A 24,677-nucleotide genomic window follows, 5' to 3' on the forward strand; every position below is an offset into this window, starting at 1 on the left:
GATGTGTGGGCACCTGATGGTGCTGGTGCCCACCATGGTCAGCCTGGCATTTTTTTTGCAATAGGGTAGCACCCAGGAGCCCACCTGTAGAGTGGCCACTTGAACAAGGAGTAGAAGGTGGGGTTTTGAATGATCCCCAGCCAGAGGATGAGCGGAGGCAACGGAATGAGGAAAACAGCACTGAAAAGAATGAGGAGGATGGCACCTAGAGTGATTAATCTGCCGTCACCTCTTTAATCCCTGTGTACTTGTGTGAGAGATTAACGATTATCTGCCACTTCACTCTCACCACGTTATGTTGTGTTGGTATCAAACGTTGGAACTCAACATTATTTACACGTTGCAGTTTGTCACCTTAACGAAGATTTCTTTCCTGCTTTATTGAGAGACTCTCTGCGCTTGGTACCCACAGGCCGTGGAATACAGATTTTTAACACATTACAGAAACAATTACACATTCAATGAGCGCTCAGTGTATAATGTGTCTCTTTTGTGTTTTAATTTATGCCCACTGGCAGGTTATTATTCTCGAAGACTATGCAGATCCATTCGATGCTAAACAGGCTGGTGTGGCCCAGGTTGGACAGGAGAAAGTGACCGAGAATGATGGCTACATGGAACCTTATGAAGCCCAAAAAATGATGGCAGGTAATAAATATATATATAAAAGGTCACTTTGTGCAGCTTTCAGGCCATAATGTTTCCCCGCTAGTTCCATTTAATGTGGGCCAGGCCAGCACTGAATCCTGGCCTGCCTGCACTCTTTACTGCAATGTTTTGTCAAGTTGAATCCAGATAGGTTTATAATGAGTGAGCAGAGCCCCCTGGACAAGCATCTTGTCGGTTCAACACCAACTTGCATTTATATAGCGCCTTTAATTCAATACGAACATTCCACAGTGCTTCAAAGGAGTCAAAAGAGAAAACACTGGAAAAACTCAGCAGGTCTGGCAGCATCTGTGGAGGGAGAAAAAGGGTTAAGGTTTCCAGTCCGTCCGACTCTCCCTCAGAACTGAAGGGAGGTAGAAACATTTCCACCTCTCTCTGCTTCTCTCTCCACAGATGCTGCCAGACCTGCTGAGCGTTTCCAGCATTTTCCGCTTTTACTGCCGATGCTGGAGCTCTGAAATGTTTTGCTTTTGCTACACCGGAGTGTTATCGGACAAGTTTTAACGCAGAGCCACTTGAGGAGGCCAAAAACCTGCTCAAAAGGGGCAGGCTTTAGGGAGCGTCTTGAAGGCGGAGAGGTTTAGGGAGAGAATTCCTGCTCTGAGGGCCCAGGCAGCTGAAGGCATGGCCGCCAATGGTAGAGTGATGGAAATCGGGGGGTGTGGTGTGTGCACTTGCTAAGATACTCACTGTCTCCTTGGAGTTAGAGCAATTGAGCGTCTGCACCCCTGCTTTGAAGCTGAAGTTTCTGGGTTGAAGCCCTACTCCAGGATTTAAGCCCAGTGCAGGTCCGAATTGTCAGAACTTTGGCTTCTGATAATTTTAAACCCAAACCCATCTGCCTACCCAGGTAGGTGTTATAAATTCCACGACACTAATCAAAGACTAGCAGAGCTTTCTCCTGGCCTGAATTCCTCATGCAACCGACACCAACAGGAAACAGGTTAACTGCTTATCGGTCTTGTACTGGAATCTTACTGTGCACAAATTGGCTGTCGCGATTGCCTACATAACAGCAGTGACTGCACTTCAATGGATGTGAAGCCATTCCCGCTGGTGGGATAAGACATGCCTTTAAATATAAGTATTTCTTTCGTATCGTTAGAAAACGTGCTTGCAGCTTGCTTTGAAGGAGTTATGTGGTCAGCTGATATCAGTTAAGTGGCCTGAGGTGGTGATGGAGTTTACTGACAATAATAATGGTGGGTCAATGTCTCCAGCGTTTCTTTTAAATGCAAGTCCCCCCTTACCCTCTCTCCCGGAGGCTCGTGTTACAGCGCGTCGTGCCATACTGACTGAGTTGCGACGCTTCACTTGCCCCGGGCTGCGACCCTGGGACGATCTTGGCAAACTTAAGCAAAGTGTCGTCTGTAATTGGCTGTTTTTTGCTGGACGCAGCGCCTGTTTGCGGAGCCTTCCCTGGACAAGGGGGAGATAGTCGGCCAGGGTGCCTGCCCCTGATTTGCTGTGCAGTGACTGCTGCGGGCAAGTGCAAAGCAGCAGAAGATTGCGATGCCTTCTGTGGTTGAATAGCAAATACCCAACATTCCCTCGCCATAAGGTGGTGTAGTGGTAATATCAATATACTAGTAATCCAGACGCCCAGGCTAATGCTCCGGAGATATGGGCTCAAATTTCTTTTACGGCAACTGATGGAATTTAAATTCGATTGATACATCTGGAATATAAAGCTAGTCTCAGTAACAAACTATTGATTGTTGTAAAAACCCATCTGGCTCATTAATGTCCTATAGGGAAGGAAATCTGCCGTCCTTACCTGGTCTGGTCTACGTGTGACTCCAGACCCACAGCAATGTGGCTGCCCCTCTGAAATGGCCTAACAAGCCCCTCAGTTCAAGGGCAATTAGAGACGGGCAGCAAATGCTGGCCTTGCCAGCGACGCCCACGTCCTGTGGAAGGATAAAGAAAAAGAAACCGGACTGAGAAGAGGACAAAAACCGGTCAGGTGTTCCCACCCAGTGTGTGCTGTTGGATTGCTGCATGCGTGTGGGCATCGAGGGAGAGGGAGAGATGAACTGGACTGTCGGATTCACAGCCCACTGCAGCCTGCCCTGAAACGGGCGACGGAGGCTGGCCCTCCCCACTTAGACCTGAGGAACGTGCACTCGGACCATTGCTCCCCCAACAGTCAGAGCCTTCAGACGGGAAGGGAGAAAATTGGAGTGGGGAAGAGGGTTGTAGGGAGTGAGTCTCATCACTGCTGGTAGGTCTCTCCGAGGGTTCCTCCCTAACACTTGCTGTCAGCCTGGACAAGTGTCCTTGTTTAAACTCTATTGAATAGACTGTGGCTTAATTACTGCTCTCCGAGGCTAACATCAGCTTACATTGGCCACCTTCCTAATGTTGGTTTACGATTTCTGCTTTTGAACCGATTGTACAGGCCTTTTGTTTGTCGGACCTAAAGACGTCTTTTCTTCTTTATTCCTTTGACTTGTTTGTTGTTCCCTCCCATCATGTGACCTTCCCCAAACACAAACGTCCCCCCCCGCCCCCGACACAAGATTTCTCTGCTACGTTTGTGTTTCAATCAGAGCGGCTGTTTGTCTGTGAGTGGTTTAACACCAGAATGGGTGGCTGTGACATTCTCTCTCTTCCCCCTCTCTCTGTGTGGTGCCTGGTATAAAGCAATCAGGATGAGTAGCGCTCCCCTGCACACCCCCCTCCCCCAAAGTGAGTCAGTGGTTTAACTGATCTCATCACCAGCAGGGCAGAGAGTTGCATCAGTTTGATTAAAGTGAAGTCTGCGCCTTCAATTTCAGTCTCATTACATATGCAAAAATGAAATGTTAATACATTCATTTGTGATTATATTAACTTACAACCACCTCTCTGAACACAAGAAAGCTGGTGATTAACACAAATATGATCCCCATGAGGTAATGGGAACAATTGTATTTAAAGGGCAGGCACAGTCAAATCACTAACTGTTGACGTGCATAATTATATTTCCCATGAAAATTATTCTGCTCATTGTTACAGTCTCCGTAGAAACCGATAACTTTTTAAAGGAGATTCAAACTACCAATTCTCTCTGAGAGAATGACACAACCAGGTTTCATGTTTTAAAACTTTTACTGTAACAAATGACTAAAAGAAACACAGATGACTAAACATTATTTCATTTTTGTAGGTGACAAAATACTTTAAACTACAAAAAGGACATTGCCCTTGTATACTTATCACCCACCCGCACTCTCCAGGAAATGACAGTCCTTCTAGCAAACAGTTCACAGTTGCTCCTAGCCTCCAATCAATTCCTGTATCCCCATTTCGCCGAGTAGTAACTTGTGACCTTCTACGGGCTCTTTCCTTAGTTTTCAGGAAGTTCCTTAAATCCACCACCAGCAGCCACTGGAATCCTTAAATGGGAGCAGGATGTGTCTCTTTGATTAGAGACCGTCTCCCTTACACAACCGGCTTTGGTAGCTCACAAAGCCAAGCGGCTTCTCCTCTCTACTGGCCACAGACAGAGCTGCTGTCTGCCTGAGACAACTCACTGCTTTGTATGGAAGCTTGTAACCTGATCTCAAAGATGGCTTTTTCTGTCCTTTTCTCCATGGCAATGTGAAACACTTTAACCTTTCATCCAGGTAGAAATGTTGATTAGCTATCCTTGACCACGACTCCCTTTCATCTTAGTAAGACGACAGTTTGCAGCACAGCTGTTTATAATCCCATGCCCACGACACCTTTCTGGGACTTTGGGTGACGCAGAGTCTACTCATCATAAACTCAGAGACTGCTGCCAATGTCTCCAGGCGTAAACAGCTTCCGCCGCCTCCTCAGTAAAACAATCTAAGCCTTCCTTTGATCTCTAACAATCAAACCACCCAGGCTTACTGTCAGGCAGAAGGCAGATCATGTCACATGACCCCCTTCATTTTACCTAAATTTAAAGCTACAGTCCTGAAATATAGTAATCTGACAAACCTCGTAGTTGTAACTTAACGATTTCACATTTTCTTCTATCCATTGCCCGCCCATCATCACCGTTCAGAGTAAGTTGGATGCATGAACGAAGTGAAAGCAAGACGGTCATTTCATGCTGGCTTTTTTCTGACTAGGAGCTGGGAATTTACCAGTATCTGCAAAGCTACAAACTTCCTTTGCCAACAGCAGTCAACCTCTCATTTGCAGTTGTTGGATTTTTAAAGGCACAGGCCACCTTAAGCACAGCAAAATAATACGTTGAGAGTTAAGTGGTTTAATACTTGTATCTTTTATGAAACAGTGCGTCGTCTGATTTACAATGAGCAATGCCATGGGAGATCTGCAAGCGCAGTTAAAGTTTGTTGTGATTCTTTTTATGTTGATAACCTATTTCTGGGGACTTCTCACGCTCCTAGCGAGGCAGTTGTTTGGCGCCCAGTTGTTCTCTTGCCTCTGCCCTGTTTCTATCTTCCTTGCTCTTGCACGTTTTTTCAGTGCTATGATGGTCTTCACTCCCCTGAATTATCCCTCCTAAATTTCACACTCTTTCCTTCCATCCTCACTGCGTTGAAATCGAGACTCACTGCGCTGTGCCCCCTCTTACTCCCTCCCAGAATTTTAACACTGTCACGCTCCTCCCCTTCCTCTTACAATCTGGAGCCTTGTAACACTCGAGTTTAGAGTCACCCTTACTTTGCCTTCCCGGTTTTTTATTCCGCCCTGCTTGGGTCCTGTCCTGTAAACTCTGAGACTGGCAGCTGAATCTGGGATCCTCCTGTGCAAATCTCAGCCCCACATGATATGGCTTGTCTTCCCTCAAGTACAGAAGATTAGGGAAGGCTGATGGGAGTTGGGGTGGGGGAGGGGAACTGATCCGATACAGCAGATTAAAATGTTAATGGGATTTGATTAGGGCAGTTCACAACATCACGAGGTCGTTCGGCCCATCATAACTGTGTTGGGTCCCTGGAGAGATGAGGACTAACTGATTCCTCTGCTGGGGAAATGAAGGACAAGCAGACATCATCTTAAAATTAGATCCAGGCTGTTCACGAGAGAGAGAGCACTTTTTCCACAGGAAGGGGTGTGGAACTTTAGAAATCTCTACCCAAAAGGCTCTGGATTCTGAGGGACAATTGGAGCTCTGAAGACTGAGGCCGATAGATTTTGTTTTTGGGAATCGAGGAATAAGGAACAAAATCAGGCAAGTGGGGTTTGAGGTACAGACCAACACTGATCTAATTGAATGGTGGATCAGTCTCAAGGGGCTGAATGGCCTCCCCCCCTGTTTCTCATGTGTGCAGTAGTCCGCCAATTATATTTTTCCCTAAATACTGGAGGCCTAAGATGTGGCGGAGAGTGGATAGAGGCAGGGATCAGGTGGCAGAAACAAAAGCTTTACTTTTAAAAACATTGCTTGCAACACAGGATCCCAAACCTCCGCCTGCCAAATAATGTGTCAATCTGATAAACTCCGGGACAAAGAGTTGAAAAAGAGATGCTTAAAAAAAACCCTCCGATTGCTGATGGAGTGAGGTCGGGGGCTTCTGGTTCAATGTTCTGTTTTTTATTGTGGTTGGTGAATTGGTGGAATCTGTACTGTAGCTCAAAGGAGAGGTTCCCCCTCCCACCTCCCCACCACCACAAACATTGCAATTTTCAGTAGAATGCCCATACGTTTGCAGATCGAGACAGGAGTAACTGATTTCCATGCGCTGCCCTGATATTAGATTTACACCTCAGCTCCCAAAGCAGCATATTGCCACTGGAATGAAATGTGCTCAGTGGCCCACAACTTGATGAGCCAAGGCCCGGGAATGTCAGAGGGAGTCGCTGGGATGAGGCCGGCAGATTTCGTGACAGATGTCTCTGATGAACAGCAACACAAGGCACCACGGAGCACAGCAGTGTGATGCAGCAGTGATTGGCCACAAACTATTCATTCAGACTGCACAGCAATCATCAAATCAATATCTACTGTACACTCCAGTAACTCCTCAGCCTCCGATTACCAGGATTATGGCGCGGGTCTCTGCTTTCCGTGGAGTTATTCCCCTCCTCCACCCCCCTTGAGGTTTCCACTCCTCCTGTGGGGAACAGGATGTGGCTAGGCTATTCAACCATGAAGGACATCGCAGTCGAGCTTGACGCATCTGCTGCCCACAGGCGTGAGGTGTCCAGCGCCACTGAATCGCGATGACAAGCAGATGCCTCAGCTGTATTCTGCCCAAGAGCAGCTCACTTGGAACAGAATACAGGGATCTACGCTGGGATCTTCCTGGCTTGTGTGACTCCGTGCCATCCTGGGGCGGGCCTCAGTGAATATTGGGAAGTGAAAGCAAAGGGGAAATAGATGGAGCTGTCGGGAATGCAGCGGGTCTGTGGACAAACATCAGCTCGGGATCCAGTTGCACTACAATGTGACCAGACTGAGATGGCATATCCACCAATGGGGTGCCAATCAAACGGGCTGCTTTGTCCTGGACAGTGTCAAGCTTCTCGAATGCTGTGGGAGCTGCACTCATCCAGGCAAGTGGGGAGTATTCCATCACACTCCTGACTTGTGCCTTGTAGATGGTGGACAGGTTTGGGGAATCAGGAGGTGAGTTACTTGTTGCAGGATTCCTAGCCTCTGACCTGCTCTTGTAGCCACAGCATTTAAATGGCTAGTCCTAGGTCAGTGTCTGGTCAATGGTAACCCCCAGGATGTTGATAGTGGGGGATTTCAGCGATGGTAATAACATTCAATGTCAAGAGGAGATGTCTGGATTCTCTCTTATTGGAGACGGCCATTGCCTGACACTTGTGTGGCGTGAATGTTAGTTGGCACTTATCCCAAGCATAAATGTTTCCAGGTCTTGCTGCATATGGGCAATGGCTGCTTCAGTATCTGAGGAGTCGCGAATGGTTCTGAACAGTGTGCAATCATCAGCGAACATCCCCAATTCTGACCTTATGATGGAAGGAAGGTCATTGATGAAGCAGCTGAAGATGGTTGGGCCCAGGGCACTACCCTGAGGAACTCCTGCAGTGATGTCCTGGAACAGAGATGATTGACCTCCAAAAACCACAACCATCTTCCTTTGCATTGGGTATGACTCCAACCAGTGGAGAGTTTTCCCCCTGATTCCCATTGACTCCAGTTTTGCTAGGGCTCCTTGATGCCACACTCAGTCAAATGCTGCCTCGATGTCAAGGGCAGTCACTCTCACCTCACCTCTCGAGTTCAGCTCTTTTGTCCATGTTTGAACCAAGGCTGTAATGAGGTCAGGAGCTGAATGGCCCTGACGGAACCCAAACTGAGCATCAGCGAGCAGGTTATTGCTCAGCAAATACCGCTTGATAGCACTGTTGATGACCCCTTCCATCACTTAACTGATGATTGAGAGTAGACTGATGGGGCGGGAATTGGCCGGGTTGGATTTGTCCTGCATTTTGTGGGTAATTTTCCACATTCCTGGGTAGATGCCAGTGTTGTAGCTGTGCTGAAACAGCTTGGCTATGGGCGCAGCTATTTCTGGGGCACAAGCCTTCAGTACTATTGCCGGAATATTGTCTGTATCCAGTGCCTTCAGCCATTTCTTAATATCACGTGGAGTGAATCCAATAATGTGAAGACTGGAATTTGTGATGCTGGGGACCTCAGGAGGAGGCCAAGATGGATCAGCCATTCGGTGCTTCTGGCTGAAGGTGGTTACAAATGCTTCAGCCTTATCTTTTGTACTGATGTGCTGGGCTCCCCCATCATTGAGGATGGGGATATTTGTGGAGCCTCCTACTCCAGTGAGTTGTTTAATTGTCCACCACCATTCACGACTGGATGTGGCAGGACTGCAGAGCTTAGATCTGATCCATTGGTTGTGGGATCTATCACTTGCTCTGTCTGTCACTTGCTGCTTATGCTGTTTGGCAGACAAGTCGTCCTGTTTTATAGCTTCACCAGGTTGGCACCTCATTTTTAGATATGCCCGGTGCTGCTCCTGGCATGCCCTCCTGCACTCTTCATTGAACCAGGGTTGATCCCCTGGCTTGATGGTAATGGTAGAATTGGGGATATGTCCATGAGGTTACAGATTGTGGTTGTTTACAATTCTGCTGCTGATGATGGCCCACAGCGCCTCATGGATACCCAGTTTTGAGTTGCTAGATCTGTTTGAAATCTATCCCATTTAGCACGGTGGTAGTGCTACACAACACGATGGAGGGTATCCTCAATGTGAAGGCGAGACTCCATCTCCACAAGGACTGTGTGGTGGTCACTCTTACCGATACTTTCATGGACAGGTGCATCTACTACAGGTAGATTGGTTAGGATGAAGTCAAGTAGGTTTTTCCCTCTTGTTGGCTACCTCGCCACCTGTTGCAGACCCAGTCTGGAAACTATGTCCTTTCAGACTCGGCCAACTTGGTCTGTAGTGGTGCCTCCAGAAGTTGAAGTTCCCCATCCAGAGAACATTCTGTGCCCTTGCTACCCTCAGTGCTTCTTCCCAGTGGTGTTCAACATGGAAGAGTACTCATTCATCAGCTGAGACTTCATGAGGTCCGGAGTCAATGTTGGCGACTCCCAGGATGACTCCCTCCTGACTAGATACCGGTGTGCCACCACCTCTGGTGGGTCTGTCCTGTTGATGGGATGGTGATGATGTCTGGGACTTTGCCTGTAAGGTATGATTCCATGAGTATGACTATGATCGGCCGTTGTTTGACTAGCCTGTGAGACAGCTCTCCAAATTTTGGCTCAACCCCCCCGGATGTTAGTAAGGAGGACTTTGCAGGGTCGACAGGGCTGGGTTTGCCGTTGTTGTTTTTGTTGCCTAGGCCGATGCCGGGTGGTCCATCCAGCTTCATTCCTTTTTTAGGCTTTGTAGCAGTTTGATACAACTGAGTGGCTTGCTCGGCCATTGCAAAGGGCATTTGTTGCCCATCCCTAATTGCCCTGGAACCGAGTGGCTTGTTTGGCCAGTTCAGAGTCAACCACGTTGCTGTGGGTCTGGAGTCACATGTGGACCAGACCGGGTAAGGACGGCAGATTTCCTTCCCTAAAGGACATTAGTGAACCAACTATCGACAATGGTTTGATGGTCACTATAACTGAGACTAATTTTTAATTCCAGATTATATTTTTTTTACGAATTGAATTTAAATTCCGTTGGGATTTGAACCCATGTCCCCAGAGCATTAGCCTGGGCCCCTGGATTACTAGTCCAGTGACATTATTATTACGCCACCAGCTCCCCCATAACATTGGGTGAGTGACAGGAGAAAATAATTAGACCTGACACTAACTAGCTCAGTGTTACTGATAACGGGATGTTCATGCTAATTGGCAACAAAATGGGGCCCAAAAGGGACTAAATTGCTCTCGGTAATGATGGACAGCCTTATTGTGAAGCAGGAGGCTTGAACACTTTGCTAATTTGTCACAACAAATACTCCTTTACAGGCATATGTGTTATTTGTCTACTCTCCCTAAAGGCATCAACTCCATCTCAATCACAATTCCTTCAGTGCCCTCTGCTACCTTTCCAAACTGGGTGTCAGCAGATGGCACTTTGCATTTAATCAGGAGCTCCTGGTTTCAGATCCCCTTCCAGAGACTTGAGCTCAAAATCAAGGCTGACACTCCCAGTGCAACACCGAGGGAGTGCTGCGCCGTCGGAGGTGCGGTCTTTCGGATGAGACGTTAAACTAAGGCCCCCTCACCCCCCATCTGCCTGCTTGGGTGGATGCAAAAGATCCCATGGCACGATTTCGAAGAAGGGCAGGAGAGTTATCCCCAGTGCCCTGGCCATTATTTATCCCTCTGTCGTCAACATCCCCAAAACAGACTATCTGGCCATCATCACATTGCTGCGTGTGGAATCTTGTTGTGTGCGACCAGGTTATCAAGTTCTCTCACATTAGAACAGCGACTAGACTTTGTTTTTTTTTAAAAATACTCCATTGGCTGTAAAGCACTTTTCGGATGTGAAAGGCGCCATAGAAATGCAAGTCTTTTTGCGTTAAATTGAGCAGTCACTCAGAGACATTCAGGTTTTAACAACTTGTAGACAGAAGAGAAGAGGAATTTGACAGTTTTGAAGCAGACACAGGATTGCAGCACACCTTTCACAAGAAGGGCAACTTAACTTACCCTCACTGAGTTAGTTGCAGCCCAGGCAGCAACAATTGGCCTCAGAACCCCTGAGCTGGGTGCAGGAAGGAGCCAGGGTTGCTGCGGCAACAAACACTTTTTCACGCATGTTGTAGTCCCGAGCTTTGGATAGTGACGGTGGAGGCTCCAATTTATATGGCTGACCAGGAATCTCCCCCTCTCTTACCACCAGCCATTGGTGCGTATTGGAAGGATTTCCTAGTTGATACTCAGCCTGTTTGGCTGTATTTTGAACACACCTTCAAAGTCCTGGAGCGGGACTTGAACCCAGAGCTTCTGGCTCAGAGGCAGAGATGCTACCCACTGCGCCACAGTGAGGGAGGTAACAATAAGCCTGGTCTCTTGAATGAGGTGCATGTGGGCTTTGGAACAGTCTGAGGGACAGTCAGAACCTTCAGCAGGATATTCACTAGATTTCAGAATGGGCACAATTCATATTTTAAAAACATACAGTAAGAATTGGATAGGCAGTGGGTGAGCTCCCCTGTTGGGGAATGGAGGGAGCTATCAGTCACACGCTGTCTTCTCCAGTCTGAGAATTGGGTGGAGGTCCAGGCCAGCTGCCTGGCGATGGGCCTGTCAGTTGGCTGAAGGGTCGTTACACAAGATGAGATTGGGCCAATCCTTGACCCTGTCCCTGGTGGGCTCAGCTCCGTAGCAGGCATCCACTCCTAAACAAGTCGGAACCTCCCTCAGCTCATCAACTAAACATCGATTGGTTTTTTTTAAAAACATTCTTCATCAAAAGAATAGCTTAATTTAACGACGCTCGCTCACTCACACGTGCACAATGTCTCTCACACACAGGTCCAAACTCGGAAAGAAGCCCATATACATACACCCCTTCTTATTATGTCCTTAACCGTCTCTTAAGCAGAATTCAACTTTACCGATCGTGAATAATTAACCCAGACTGCTACCTTCATCAAACCGGCAATGGTGGTTCTAATATAAACATGAGAGAAACTTGCAAAAATCTGCCACCCTTTTATTAAATCGAATGCAGGAGACCTAAACTGATTTTAAATAAACGATTGGAAGTCTTGAGGGAGGGTACAAACAACCTGAGACTCTGTTAAATTGGCTCCTGTTATGGTCACACCTTGAGTAACCCCCCCCCTGTCACAATTTGCTCTGATTGTGGTGTGTAAATGGGAGGGAGGGGCTTCCCCATTATTGGTGTATATAGAGAACCTGGAGGAAATGGCCTGGCTGGGGGAGGTGATGCAACACTCCCCAGCGATGTTGACCAGTGGGGCTGCTTTAACGAGGGCCCATTCTGTGCAGGAAATTACTTTGCCAATAAAATCCCAGTCCGCTTTATGATTCTCATTCCTGATTGCTTTTTGTGCATCCCCTGAGTCTGTGTGCTGGGCGATCTCTGCTTGTCCGCTGCCAGTAATAAAAGCGTGCGATGTTCTGAGATCCGTGTGTCACACTGGGATAGATGGTGCCAACACTGGCCTTGGCATGGATAGCGGGCGTGTTTGGGGAGGATGTCTATATCCAGTTGTGCCTTTTGCTGTCGATGTGAAGCAGTTTTGGCCTTTGTGCTGTCAAGCAGTGTGGCATTTACATGGGGGAGATGGTGTTCAAGTCACTGGACTAGTAATCCAGAGGCCCAGGCTAATGTTCTGGGGACGCAGGTTCAAATCCCATCATGGCAGCTGTTGGGAATTTAAATTCAATTAGTAAAGTTGGAATTGACCATGAAGCTATCATCAATTGTCATTAAAAATCCATTGCACTAATAGGGAGGGAAATCTGCCATCCTTACCTGGTCTGACCAACCATACAATGTAGCTGATTTTTAATTGCATTCCGAAATGGCCCACTCAGTTCATGCACAACACATGCAGGCCTTACCATCCCATTTAAAAAAAACAAATTCCCCTTGGCGAATTTTGCACAGTGTCGCAAGGGAAAGGAGATGGGGGTCTCTGGTTCCAGGAACTGATGCTTCAGTACCAAACTGGCAGTGTCAGTCTAGATTATACAGTCACATCTGTGGAGCGGGGCTTCAGTCTGACTGGGCATTGAGAGTCACTGAGCCTCAGTTTGTCTTGTTCATCCCTCAATGGACCCCCAATTAACCGGCTATTTATCTCACTTAGCCTTTGGGGCATTGCGATGTGTACACAGCGGTTGCCATGTTTACCCACACAACCTCCAAGTGATTTATTGTTTCTGAAGTGCTTTGAGATGTTTCTGAGAGAGATGTGCCATTGGGGAGAGGTTTCCTTTTAATAATTTGGGATGGTTATCGGTGCTCACATTCAAGGCCTGTTCCAGTTATTATCCTGTCACTCACTCACTCAGAGGGACAGGTTGGAAGTGCTCAGTTAGTCCTTTGTGTTCTGTTAAGCTGACAGCTTGAGCTGAGGCCTTGCATTGTAGCCTTCACCTGCTCACCAGCAAATAACCTTTAATCAGGAGCTTGACAGCCTGATACCCTGGCTTTTACTCTGCTCTACCATCAGGATTACAGGGTGGCGGAGAATTTGAAAGGCCCAGGTTCTCTGTATCCTAACTCACGCAAAGTCCCATTCATCTGTCAAGCCCTGTGATCGCTGACCAACATTGTGCTCGCAGCCTGGCCTTGCCTAGCTTTTAAAATTCTCATCCTTGTTTTCAAATTCCTCCAGGGTCTCATCCCTCCCCCCACCTGCCCCTCCAGCCTCATAAGCCTCCGAGATAGGAGCAGGAGTAGGCCATTCGGCCCCTCGAGCCTGCTCCGTCATTCAATATGATCATGGCTGGTCCTCTATCTCAACACCGTACTCCTGCCCTCTCCCCATCCCCTTGGCGCCTTTAGTGTCTAGAAATCTATCTATTTCTTTCTTAAATATATTCAGTGACTTGGCCTCTACAGCCTTCTGAGAATTCCATAGGTTCACCACCCTCTGAGTAGAGAAATTTCTCCGCATCTCAGTCCTAAATGCCCTACCCCGTATCCTGAGGCTGTGACCCCTTGTTCTAGACACCCACCCCCCAGCCAGAGGAAGCATCATCCCTGCATCCAGTCTGTCCAGCCCTGTCAGAATTTTATACGTTTCAATGAGGTCTCCTCTCATTCTTCTAAACTCTAGTGAATACAGGCCTAGTCGGCCTAATCTCTCCTCATACGACAATCCTGCCATCCTAGGAATCAGTCTGGTGAACCTTCACTGCACTCGCTGTATGGAAAGTATATCCTTTCTCAGGTAAGGAAACCAAAACTGCACACAATACTGCAGGTGTGATCTCACCAAGGCCCTGTACAGCTGCAGTAAGAAATCCTTGCTCCTGTACTCAAGTCCTCTCGCAATGAAGGCCAACATACCATTTGCTGCCTTAACTGTTTGCTGCACCTACATGCTTGCTTTCAGTGATTGGTGTACAAGGACACCCAGGTCCCTTTGTACATCAACATTTCCCAATCTATCTCCATTTAAATAATACTCTGCCATTCTGTTTTTCCCACCGAAGTGGATAACTTCACACTTATCCACATTATACTGCATCTGCCATGTATTTGCCCACTCACTCAACCTGTCTAAATCGCCTTGAAGCCTCTTTACACCCTCCCCACTGCTCGCATTCCCACCTAGTTTGTGTCGTCAGCAAACTTGGAAACATTAGATGTGGTCCCCTTAACCATTGCATTGTGAATAGCTGGGGCCCAAGCAGATTCCTGCGGTACCCCCTCATCACTGCCTGCCACACCTCCGCTCCTCCAGTCATAGCCCCCTGACCACCCCCGATTTTTGTCACTCCACCTTTGGTGGTTGTGCCTTCGGCTGGCTGGAAGCTCTGGAATTCCCTCCCTAAACCTCTCCGCCCCTCACCCCTCCTTTAAGACGCTCCTTAAAATCCTACCTCTCGGGGTAAGCTTGTATTGTTCACCGGCCCTCGTATTCTTATCAAGTTTGATGCTGCCATTGTGAAGCCCCTTGGGATGTTTCACCATGCTAAAGGCACGACATAAAGTTGTGGCTGTTGAACAGACTGCTCATTATGCTGACAGGGCGATGCTATTGGAGCAATCATTGTTCAACCAACCCAACACAACCCCCTCTGTGTGAGTGGAAACATTGGATAAAATGGTGGAATCAATAGGCATCAGAGGATTAGATCAATTTAATGCAGGTCATAATTTCAACCAGCATATCATGTCCTTAATTTGAAGCCTGATTAACTGCGCGCTATAAATTCTGTATTTCATTAACTGCTGTATATTGTAATGCCTGAACTGGATGATGGGACAGGTCAACAGTTCACAATCTCTATTATGAAAAAAACATCTCCCTCAGTAGGATATCATTAGTCTTTCATTGTCATGGCAACATGTCACATCTGACTTCAGTTGTTTAAGCCTGCGCTCTTACAAATTGCCCAACACGATTTTGAGCTCTATAGAGTCTGGATTGGTGTCGGCTTTTGTTACATGACCTCCTTACTCTGCCCTTCCTGGTCAAATAGTCTTTTCTCTCCCCTTCATCTCCAATAATTTTTATCACTAATAAATGAAAGAGTTCAAAGAAACTTGGGGGTGAGGCGGGGGGGCATAATTTTTCAAAAGCACCTCTGGTACTTTTCTTCCTTGCAGCAGGTGACCAGGAGGCTAATCTTGAAAGGCTGGACAGTCCTGGAGGGCTGGTAACCCAGGGCTGGGCTCCTCACAGGGTTCGGTGGATGTTAGGGGTTGTACAGGTTAGGCTTGGCCCTCCCTGGCCTGAGGAACAGAAAGTCAGACACTGTCTACATTCCCATTCCTAATCTTTTGCAGGAACCCGCACACGTGCCTGAACATTGGGTGAGAATAGAACCTTGGCTGTGCTGGTCATGGTTAAATAGCCCTACCAGATTCATTTCCCAGGTTTGCGCATGGCAAGTAGCCCATTTGGATGTGGTAATGGAGGGTTGTGGCTGTTCATGGGACTATATCCCAGCAAGAGGAGTGAGGAAGAGAGAAACTGTGGGGGGGGAAAAAAAGGATATTGTTGAAAAGAGAGACATGTTGTTGAAGCTTTTCATCTTGCACTCATCAGGACAAACACAAGAATACCAAATTTCAAACAATCACAGCAATTTATACGACAGGAGAAAAGAGCTTTTTTGATCCATTCCTGGGATGTGAGCATCACTAACGAGGCCAGCATTTGTTGCCTGTCCCTGTTTGTCCTTCAGAAGGTGGTGGTGAGCTGCCTTCTTGAACTGTTGCGGTCCGTGGGGTGTAGGTACACCCACAGTGCTGATTGGTTGGCAATTTGCCGGTTGCTTTCTCCATAGCCGATCAGAGCCGACTTGCCAACCAATCAGCACCCTTTTCTCCTGTAGCACATATTGCTGTGATTGTTTGAAATTTGGCATTCTTGTGTTTGTCCTGATGAGTGCAAGATGAAAAGCTTTAGCAACATGTCTCTCCTTTCAGGGAGGAAAAAAACACCTTGTTCTCTGCCTTCCTTCTGGCAGGAGAAGAGTTTGTGTAGGTTCGGGTGCAGGGACAATCTGGGGCGAGCCACATCTCCACACGCAGCATGGGAGATGGGGGTAGATGAGAGTGTGGCCACCCTCTGCGGGCATGCCCCCGTCACTTTGCCCAACCTGGGAGCTGGCCAAACTTGCCTGCTGTGTGAAGGTCAAGGTCACGATGCTGGATGAGAACCTGAGGCCTTGCTAATGGACCTTGTGTAGGCCACACCCCCTCCCCCCGCCACTCTGCCCCTCCCCCTCCATGTTTAATTGCGTGTGATTTTTTTTTTGCCCATGTTCATTCTGACCTGACAGCCCCACGAATGCTTCCTGAGATGAGTGAGGCCTGTTTGAGGATCTGAGCCCTGTTCAGGAGTTACTGTTGGTGAGAGTTTCAAACCTTCCTCGTCCAGAGCAGCGAGGAAAGATTACCGTTGGCTGCGGCCTACTTTATGCTATTGCGTTAAGGGCCTGTACACCCTAAGTGAATCAGCTTTGGGAGGGAGGGGAAAAAGAAACCCAAAAAAAAAGATAGCGGGTGTGTTGTTGGTCAGTTCTGTAAACGTGGGCCTGGGCAGGGAGTTCCCACTGGCCATTTAACCCCTCGTACCTTACCTCGGGTGCCAGCCTCGGCTTAGTGGGCCTCTGGAGTCGGAATGTTGTGGTGCGAGGCCCCACTCCAGGGGTTTGAGGATAAAACTTGCACGGACGTGCTGCAGTACTGAGGGAGCCTTTCGGCTGAGACGTTAAACCAAGGCCCCGTGGCGTTATTTTAAAAATTATTTCGCGGGATGTGGGCGTCACTGGCTGGGCCAGCATTTATTGCCCATCCCTAATTGCCCCTTGAGAAGGTGGTGGTGAGCTGCCTTCTTGAACCGCTGCAGTCCATGTGGTGTAGGTACACCCACAGTGCTGTTAGGGAGGGAGTTCCAGGATTTTAACCCAGCAACAGGCAATATATTTCCAAGTCAGGATGGTGAGTGTCTTGGAGGGGAACTTCCAGGTGGTGGTGTCCCCATCTGTCTGCTGCCCTTGTCCTTCTCGGTCAGGGGTGGGGAAATTTTTCCAATCACGGGCCATTCACACACAGAATCAATCGCGGGTCACACACACACACACACACACACACAAATCAACTGAATTTAGTTTATTTAGAGAGGATACGGAAAGGTTCAACTCGCCTGGTGTTTTAATGTGATGGCTGAATTTGAATATTATATTGTTAAATATTATTATAGTAATTTAGCTGACACTTTTATCCAAAGCAAATTCATAATGATGATGACAAATGTTATTTTGAAGGCTTGGCTGTCATAGGCCTATATTTTTAGAAATCTTGCTACAAGCTGGGTGAAGTTGAGCAACAGGCCAGATCTGGCCCATGAGCTGTAAGTTCCCCACCCCTGTTCTAGGTGGTAGAGGTCACAGGTTTGGAAAGTGCTGTCGCAGGAGCCTTTGTGAGTTCCTGCAGTGCATCTCGCAGAGGGTACACACTGCTGCCACTGTGCGTCGGTGGTGGATGGGGTGCCAATCTAGCACGGCTGCTTTGTCCTGGATGGCAAAAACAGAATTACCTGGAAAAACTCAGCAGGTCTGGCAGCATCGGTGGAGAAGAAATCAGTTAACTGATTTCTTCTCCACCGATGCTGCCAGACCTGCTGAGTTTTTCCAGGTAATTCTGTTTTTGTTTTGGATTTCCAGCATCTGCAGTAGCTTTTAGCTTTTTGTTTTTGTCTTGGATGGCGTTGAGCTTCTTGAGTGTTGTTGGAGCTGCACTCATCCAACCACGTTGGGTGTATTCCACTCCCTGACTTATGCCTTGTAGATGGCGGACAGGCTTTGGGGAGTCAGGAGGCGAGTTACTCACCACAGAATTTCTAGCCTCCGACCTGCTCTTGTATCCACAGTATTTATATGGGGCTAGTCCAGTTCAGTTTCTGGTCAGTTTTGAGGAGGAGCAGGGGGAGTGCTCCATGGTGTCCTGGTCCATATGTAGCCCTCAACTCAACATCAATAAAATGGATGATCTGGGTCATTACTGCCTATGGGATCTTGCTGTGCACAAATTGTCAGCATTGTTTGCTACATTACAAGAGTGACTACCCTTGAAAAGTACTTCTTTGGCTGTAAAGCACTTTGGGGCCATTCTGAGCTATAAAAAAAAAAGGTGCTATATAAGTACAGTACCTAGGATTAATAATCACCACGAAGGAAGTGTTTGCCCGAGTGAGGTACTGGACAGCACCCATGGGGGCAGAGCCCAGTAAGGGCAGGGACAAAGGTTAAATAGAAAAACAAAATTTGTGAATGGGGTTGTTGCTTCTGGGGTAGGAGTGGATGGGAGATTTACTCTGCTGATTCTGTTTACTGAAATATTAATCAGAAATGCACATCTGGATTCTCAATTAGCCAGATGTAGCTAGTGATTAACACATTGGACTGCACTAGAATCTGCTACAAGCTAATAACTAGCTAGTGACTGGCAGAAACCTTTATTTCCACTGTTGCTAACATATACGAAACCATAGAAATCTCTCCCTTGCTTCAAAAATATTTATCTACTATTCCTTTGCAGTCGGTAATGTAAGGGTGGATAGTGATGTGCATTGGCTAGATTTCTAATGCAGAATTTTGTTTTTCAGGATTATATTTTTAAATTTGAAGAGTGAAAATAAACCCACACAGGAAATCTTGATGCATCTTGATCTGTGTCTGGTTTCTTGTGTTTGAGAATTGATTCCTGCTTATTAGAATTGATAAACCTGTTTTGTGTTTTTTTTTGCATTTTTAGCTGTCTGGTTATTGGTTGCCAGGGCGACAGTGATTGCCTGTGAGTGTTTGCATGCAACAAGTGCAGAAAATCAATTTAGTGAAATGCTGATTGACAGGGCCTGTAGGCAGCTTTTAGATCATCCAATTGAACCTTTCGCTTTCCATAGTTGTTGCTGGTGATTACATGATGGGATGGCCATTCTGTGTGTGTGTGTCTGCGCTCACCGTGTGAGTGTGTCTGCGCTCACCGTGTGAGTGTGTGTCTGTGCTCACTGTGTGTGTGTGTGTCTGCGCTCACCGTGTGTGTGTGTCTGCGCTCACCGTGTGTGTGTGTGTCTGCGCTCACCGTGTGTGTGTGTCTGCGCTCACTGTGTGTGTGTGTCTGCGCTCACCATGTGTGTGTGTCTGCGCTCACTGTGTGTGTGTGTGTCTACGCTCACCATGTGTGTGTGTCTGCGCTCACCGTGTGTGTGTGCCTCTGCGCTCACCATGTGTGTGTGTGTGTGTCTGTGCTTACCATGTGTGTGTGTGTGTCTGCGCTCACCGTGTATGTGTGTGTCTGCGCTCACCGAGTGTGTGTGTGTGTCTGCGCTCACCGTGTGTGTGTGTCTGCGCTCATCGTGTGTGTGTGTGTGTCTGCGCTCACCGTGTGAGTGTGTGTGTCTGCGCTCACCTTGTGTGTGTGTGTGTCTGCGCTCACCGTGTGTGTGTGTCTGCGCTCACCGTGTGTGTGTGTGTGTCTGCGCTCACCGTGTGTGTGTGTGTGTCTGCGCTCACCGTGTGAGTGTGTGTCTGCGCTCACCGTGTGTGTGTGTGTGTCTGCGCTCACCGGGTGTGTGTGTGTCTGCGCTCACCGTGTGTCTGTGTCTGTGCACACCGCGTGTGTGTGTGTCTGTGCTCACCGTGTGTGTGTGCACCTGTGTCTGCGCACACCATGTGTGTGTGTGTGCGTGTGTGTTTGTGTCTGTGCACACCATGTGTGTGTCTGTGCGTGCGCCATGTGTGAGTGCGCGTGCCTGAGCACGCCGTGCTTGTCTGTGTGTGTGTGTATGGGTGCGCATGCCGTGTGTGTGGGAGACTGGAGGAGGTCACACTCTGAGAAATAGGCACTGCGAGTAGCCGTTGGGATGTATGGTTCTCACACACTTGACCGCTCCGACCCCAGCTGCCCAGCCCCTTACCCGACTGACTGCTGGCCTGCCTGGACAGTGAGCTTTTTGACCACTAGATGACCGCAGTTGTGTCCATGCAAATGGCCTTTCTAAGGTGGTTACTGCACAGTGATCGGGAGTGGAAATTCTGATTTTTTTCCCCTCTTCCCAAACAGGTAAGGGGGCAGCTGTAGCACGCTTAACCTAGCACTGCCCAGAGAATCTCCTGACTCCATCTGGTTTGCCTGGGGTATGATGTGAATTCACCAGGCCATCAGAATCGTTATTTAGGGACAAGAGGCTCTGTCAGTATCAGGGAGAGTGGGCATGATGAATACTTGTCCTGTGTGCTGTGATTAGGGGGTATTTACTAGCTGGTAGCTGGCTCTACACCAGTCCCAATACAATGACAGAAAATGCTGGAAACTCAGCAGGATCTGTGGACCAATGTTTCAGGACCGGGTCTGGAAAAAGGTGTTCGATCGGAACGTGAGGGTGGAAATTCCTGGCCCCCCTTACGCCAGGGGCGGGGCCGTGAAACACGTTGAGCCGTTCAAAAGCCCATTGACTTCGGCGGGTCTGGAAAATCCCGTCGGTGGGGGAGAGGCTGGAAAATTCCGGCCGCAAACTCTTCCCCCCACCCCCTCCCGCAGACGCTGCCTGACCTGCTGAGTATTTCCAGCATTTTCTCTGTTTTTATTTCAGATTTCCAGCACCTGCAGCGTTTTGGCTTTGTCCCGAACCTGGGGTTACATCTGGCTCATTGGGAATCCAGATGTGCTTCTCTGACTGCTGGATGAAAAATGAGTAACGGGCTACACCATTGCTCAGGGTGTGGATGTGAAGTTTAACTCTAACAGTGAGCTGGCCGCAGAGACTGATCATAGCGAGAGCTTTACCTTCTCGGCCATGGAATTTGTCATCGATATTTAAGGAAATGTATACACGTGAACTGTACACATGTATGGATTGTGTGCAAAACATTTCCTCTTAAAGTTACCGCATGGGGGTAAAACCGTGTTGTCCTATTGGCCCTTGTGTTAGTCAGTAATTTAGTTATATTCTTCCACGGGATGTGGGCTTCGCTGGCTGGGCCCAGCATTTATTGCCCATCCCTAATTGCCCCTTGAGAAGGTGGTGGTGAGCTGCCTTCTTGAGCTGCTGCAGTCCCTGTGGTGTAGGTACACCCACAGTGCTGTTAGGGAGGGAGTTCCAGGATTTTGACCCAGCGACAGTGAAGGAACGGCCGATATATTTCCAAGTCAGGATGGTGAGTGACTTGGAGGGGAACTTCCAGGTGGTGGTGTTCCCATGTATCTGCTGCCCTTGTCCTTCTAGATGGTAGGGGTTGTGGGTTTTGGAGGTGCTGTTGAAGGAGCCTTGGTGAATTCCTGCAGTGCATCTTGTATGCAGTATGTGTATTTGTATTTTGTATATTAGCGTTGTTGGTTGAGGGATAAATATTTGCCAGGACACTGAGGAGAACTACCTTGGTGGTCTTGGAATAGCCATGATGATCCTTTATGTCCACCTAAGGGAGCTGATGGGGCCTTAGTTTAACATCTCACCTGAAAAAGAGCACCTCTGACAGTGCAGCTCTCCCTCAGTATTGCACTGGGAGTATCTGGATTGTGTGCTTAAGGCTCTGGAATTGGACTTGAACCCAGAACCTATTGGTGAATAGGGCTGTTTGCTCACAAGCCCCCAGGGAATAATGTATCTGCTCCCTTTTTAAATGTTTATGTCTCTGATTTGATGTAATTAACCTTTAGGGACAGTTGAGAACAGAAAGATTGAGGAAGTACCTTGTCTGGTTATGTATCGCTCGGGGCACAGAGACAGTGGCAGAAACAGACTTGCATCCATTTAAAAAAAACTTCAGACAGTTGCATCTAGTTGCTTGGTAGTACAGAACCTGAGTATTGCTTAAAAAAAAGAGACATGCTGTCAAAGCTTTCCATCTTGCACTCATCAGGACAGACACAAGAATACCAAATTTCAAAGAGCAACGATTTATGCTACGGGAGAAGAGGGTGCTGATTGGTTGGCAAGTTGACTCTGATTGGTCATGGAGAATGATCCAGGGAATTATTCTCCTCCAAGCTTTTGTTTAATTCAAAAAAGCTGCAATGCCTGGACACGTTCCTTTTGTCTGCAGAGGACAGATCTATGCATATAAACATAGGTAGCTTCTAGCAAGCATAAATGAGCCACATTATGAGCCCAACTGATAATCTTAAATTGATTGTTAGTGTAATTCTTAGCAAACAATTGCATCTAATTTTTAAGAGTGTTCAGAACCCACTCATTCTCCGCCTGACCATCTCTCTCCACACACACACTTGCCGTCAAATGTTTTCTATTGTAAATTGCTTTGTCCGGATAGGAGAACAGTTGATATCAGCTTGCCAGACTGCAGTTATACACTCCCGGGTGCAGCACAGATTCACCAGAATTATACCAGGACTTAGGAGTTTAAATTGCAAAGACGGGCTGCATAGACCAGGCTGTATTCCCTCGAGTGTAGAAAATGGAAGGATGAGCTGGTTGGAGTGCTTAAAACGATTAAAAATTTGATACTGTAGAAATCTTAGACTTAGAGCCAGGCTGTCCAGGTGTAAGGTCAGGAAGCACTTTTTCACACAAAAAGGTTCGAAGACATATGAAACTCTCCCCCCCACCGCCCCACCGTAAAAGGCTGTGGATGTTGGGGGGGTCAACTGGAGCTTTCAAGACAGAGGTTGGTAGACTTCTATTGGGTAAAGGTTATCAATGGGTATGGTTAGGGCAGGTAGATGACATTGAGACACAGATGTGATAGTAATTGAGCAGATACTTGCTTAGATTCTTGTTTGTACAGATTTCAATCGAGATCCCAATATGGTGTGGGCCCCAGGGACTGACTGGACTACTCCTGTATTCTGCAATTCCGGTAAAGGAACTCCTCATAATAAAAACCGGTATTATAAGCATGGTTACAGGAAGAAGTCATTCAGCTCCTCAAACCTGTTCTACCATTCAGTGAGATCACAGCCCCGGCCTGTGTGTATCAATGTGTCAGTGATGGCTCTTGCCAGAATCTGCCACCTCCTCTTATTTCCAAGTTGGGATTGCGTGTGACTTGGAGGGGAACATCATCACCTCAACGTTCCTTTCCAAGCCCCACACCTTCCTAATTGGAACACATATCACTGTTTCTTTTTCATCATTGGTTCAAAACCCTGGAACTCCCTCCCTAACAGCATTGTGGGTGTACCTACACCAAATGGGACTGCAACATTTCAAGTAATCAGCTCATTGTCACCTCCTCAAGGATGATTAGGGATGGGCCTAGCTATCAACGCCCACACCCTGTGAACGAATAAATAGAAAGAAGTGGGCCTATCACTTTGTTTATAAATCGAGTTAAGTGTTTTGGGGAGAGGGAACATTACAACAGAGATAATGTGTGCTGCACAGACTAGTTAATATTACAGTAACATCAGAAAACGAACCCCGGGCAATCTGCCTTCAATTCGATTGTTCACCCACCTCAAAGTGGAGGGGGAGATGGTAGGGAGCCTGCTGTAAAGGTTTAGTTGGGAATGAACCGTACAGGCCGAAGGTCATCACCCCCACAACCACACCCTGTGTCACATTAGCTGGAGTTGTGGATATGGAGTTGCCAGGGGTCAGGTGGACACAAGAACCGGCCCCTCAATGCCCCCGGGGCCAAAGGAGGGAAAAGGTGACCTTGGGTTCCCAATCACAATCCAGTTTCTCCAGGGTGTCTCCTGTACTCTCCTGGATGGCTTCAGAAATTCCTGTTCACCTGGGCAGGCTCCCAGTCCATGGGAAGCGGATCTCCGACAGATTCGCTGTGAGCAGCCTGTGACCTGTTGACGGGAGCTGATCCGCTGGTGGTGGCTGCACAATGGGGAGGAGCTGACTCACCCCTGCTGGGGGCTGAGCTCGAGCTGGGGCAAAGCCAGAGCAACGTGGAACTCCTCCCGTAACTCTGAACCACCTCCTGCCCCAGCACGTCGACCAGACAACCGGGTTCTCCCTTAGAGTTGGGGTGCCAGGGTAGGGGGGTAGTGGTGAGGAGAAACAACGAAAGATGTTCGGAAAACAATGGAACATTTAGCTGGGAACTTTAGGAACAGGAACTGCCAAATTTTACTCCGGAAAATTAAGGCTTTGCTGCCTTAACGAGGGAGAAACCATTACTCCGTCTCCTACCCTTTAAAAATGTTAAACGCAGCACCCCCCAACAATCTGAACTCCAGGAATGCAATCCAACGCCATTCAGTACAGCCTCCCCATTTAACCCTGTAAGCCTTCTGGTGCCCCTGCCTCCCTCAAGTCCCTCCCTTTTCCTCAGCTGCAGTGCCCAGGCCGAACATGGTTACTCCAGGTGGGGGCACTGACCAGAGCTGTGTAGCCGAAATACCAACACACAGTAGCACAAATACTCCACCTAACCTCAGCAAAGCTGGACACAAGACAGGAAACAAATCCCTGCTAAAAACAAAAAACTGCGGATG

The 24,677-nt window shown here is 47.9% G+C and overlaps 1 protein-coding gene across 2 annotated transcripts in view; it reads left to right on the forward strand.

The window, feature by feature from the left end:
- Positions 1-24,677, forward strand: part of shf (Src homology 2 domain containing F) — a 208,533-nt gene that overhangs the window by 19,733 nt on the left and 164,123 nt on the right. For both annotated transcript variants that reach the window (XM_078532370.1, XM_078532371.1), the window contains exon 2: positions 519-648. In XM_078532370.1, the coding sequence (XP_078388496.1) occupies positions 519-648 (130 nt within the window). The remainder of the gene's footprint in view (positions 1-518; positions 649-24,677) is intronic.

The sequence above is a fragment of the Cetorhinus maximus genome, chromosome 30 (assembly GCF_964194155.1).
Source record: "Cetorhinus maximus chromosome 30, sCetMax3.hap1.1, whole genome shotgun sequence".
Taxonomy (NCBI): Eukaryota; Metazoa; Chordata; class Chondrichthyes; order Lamniformes; family Cetorhinidae; genus Cetorhinus; species Cetorhinus maximus.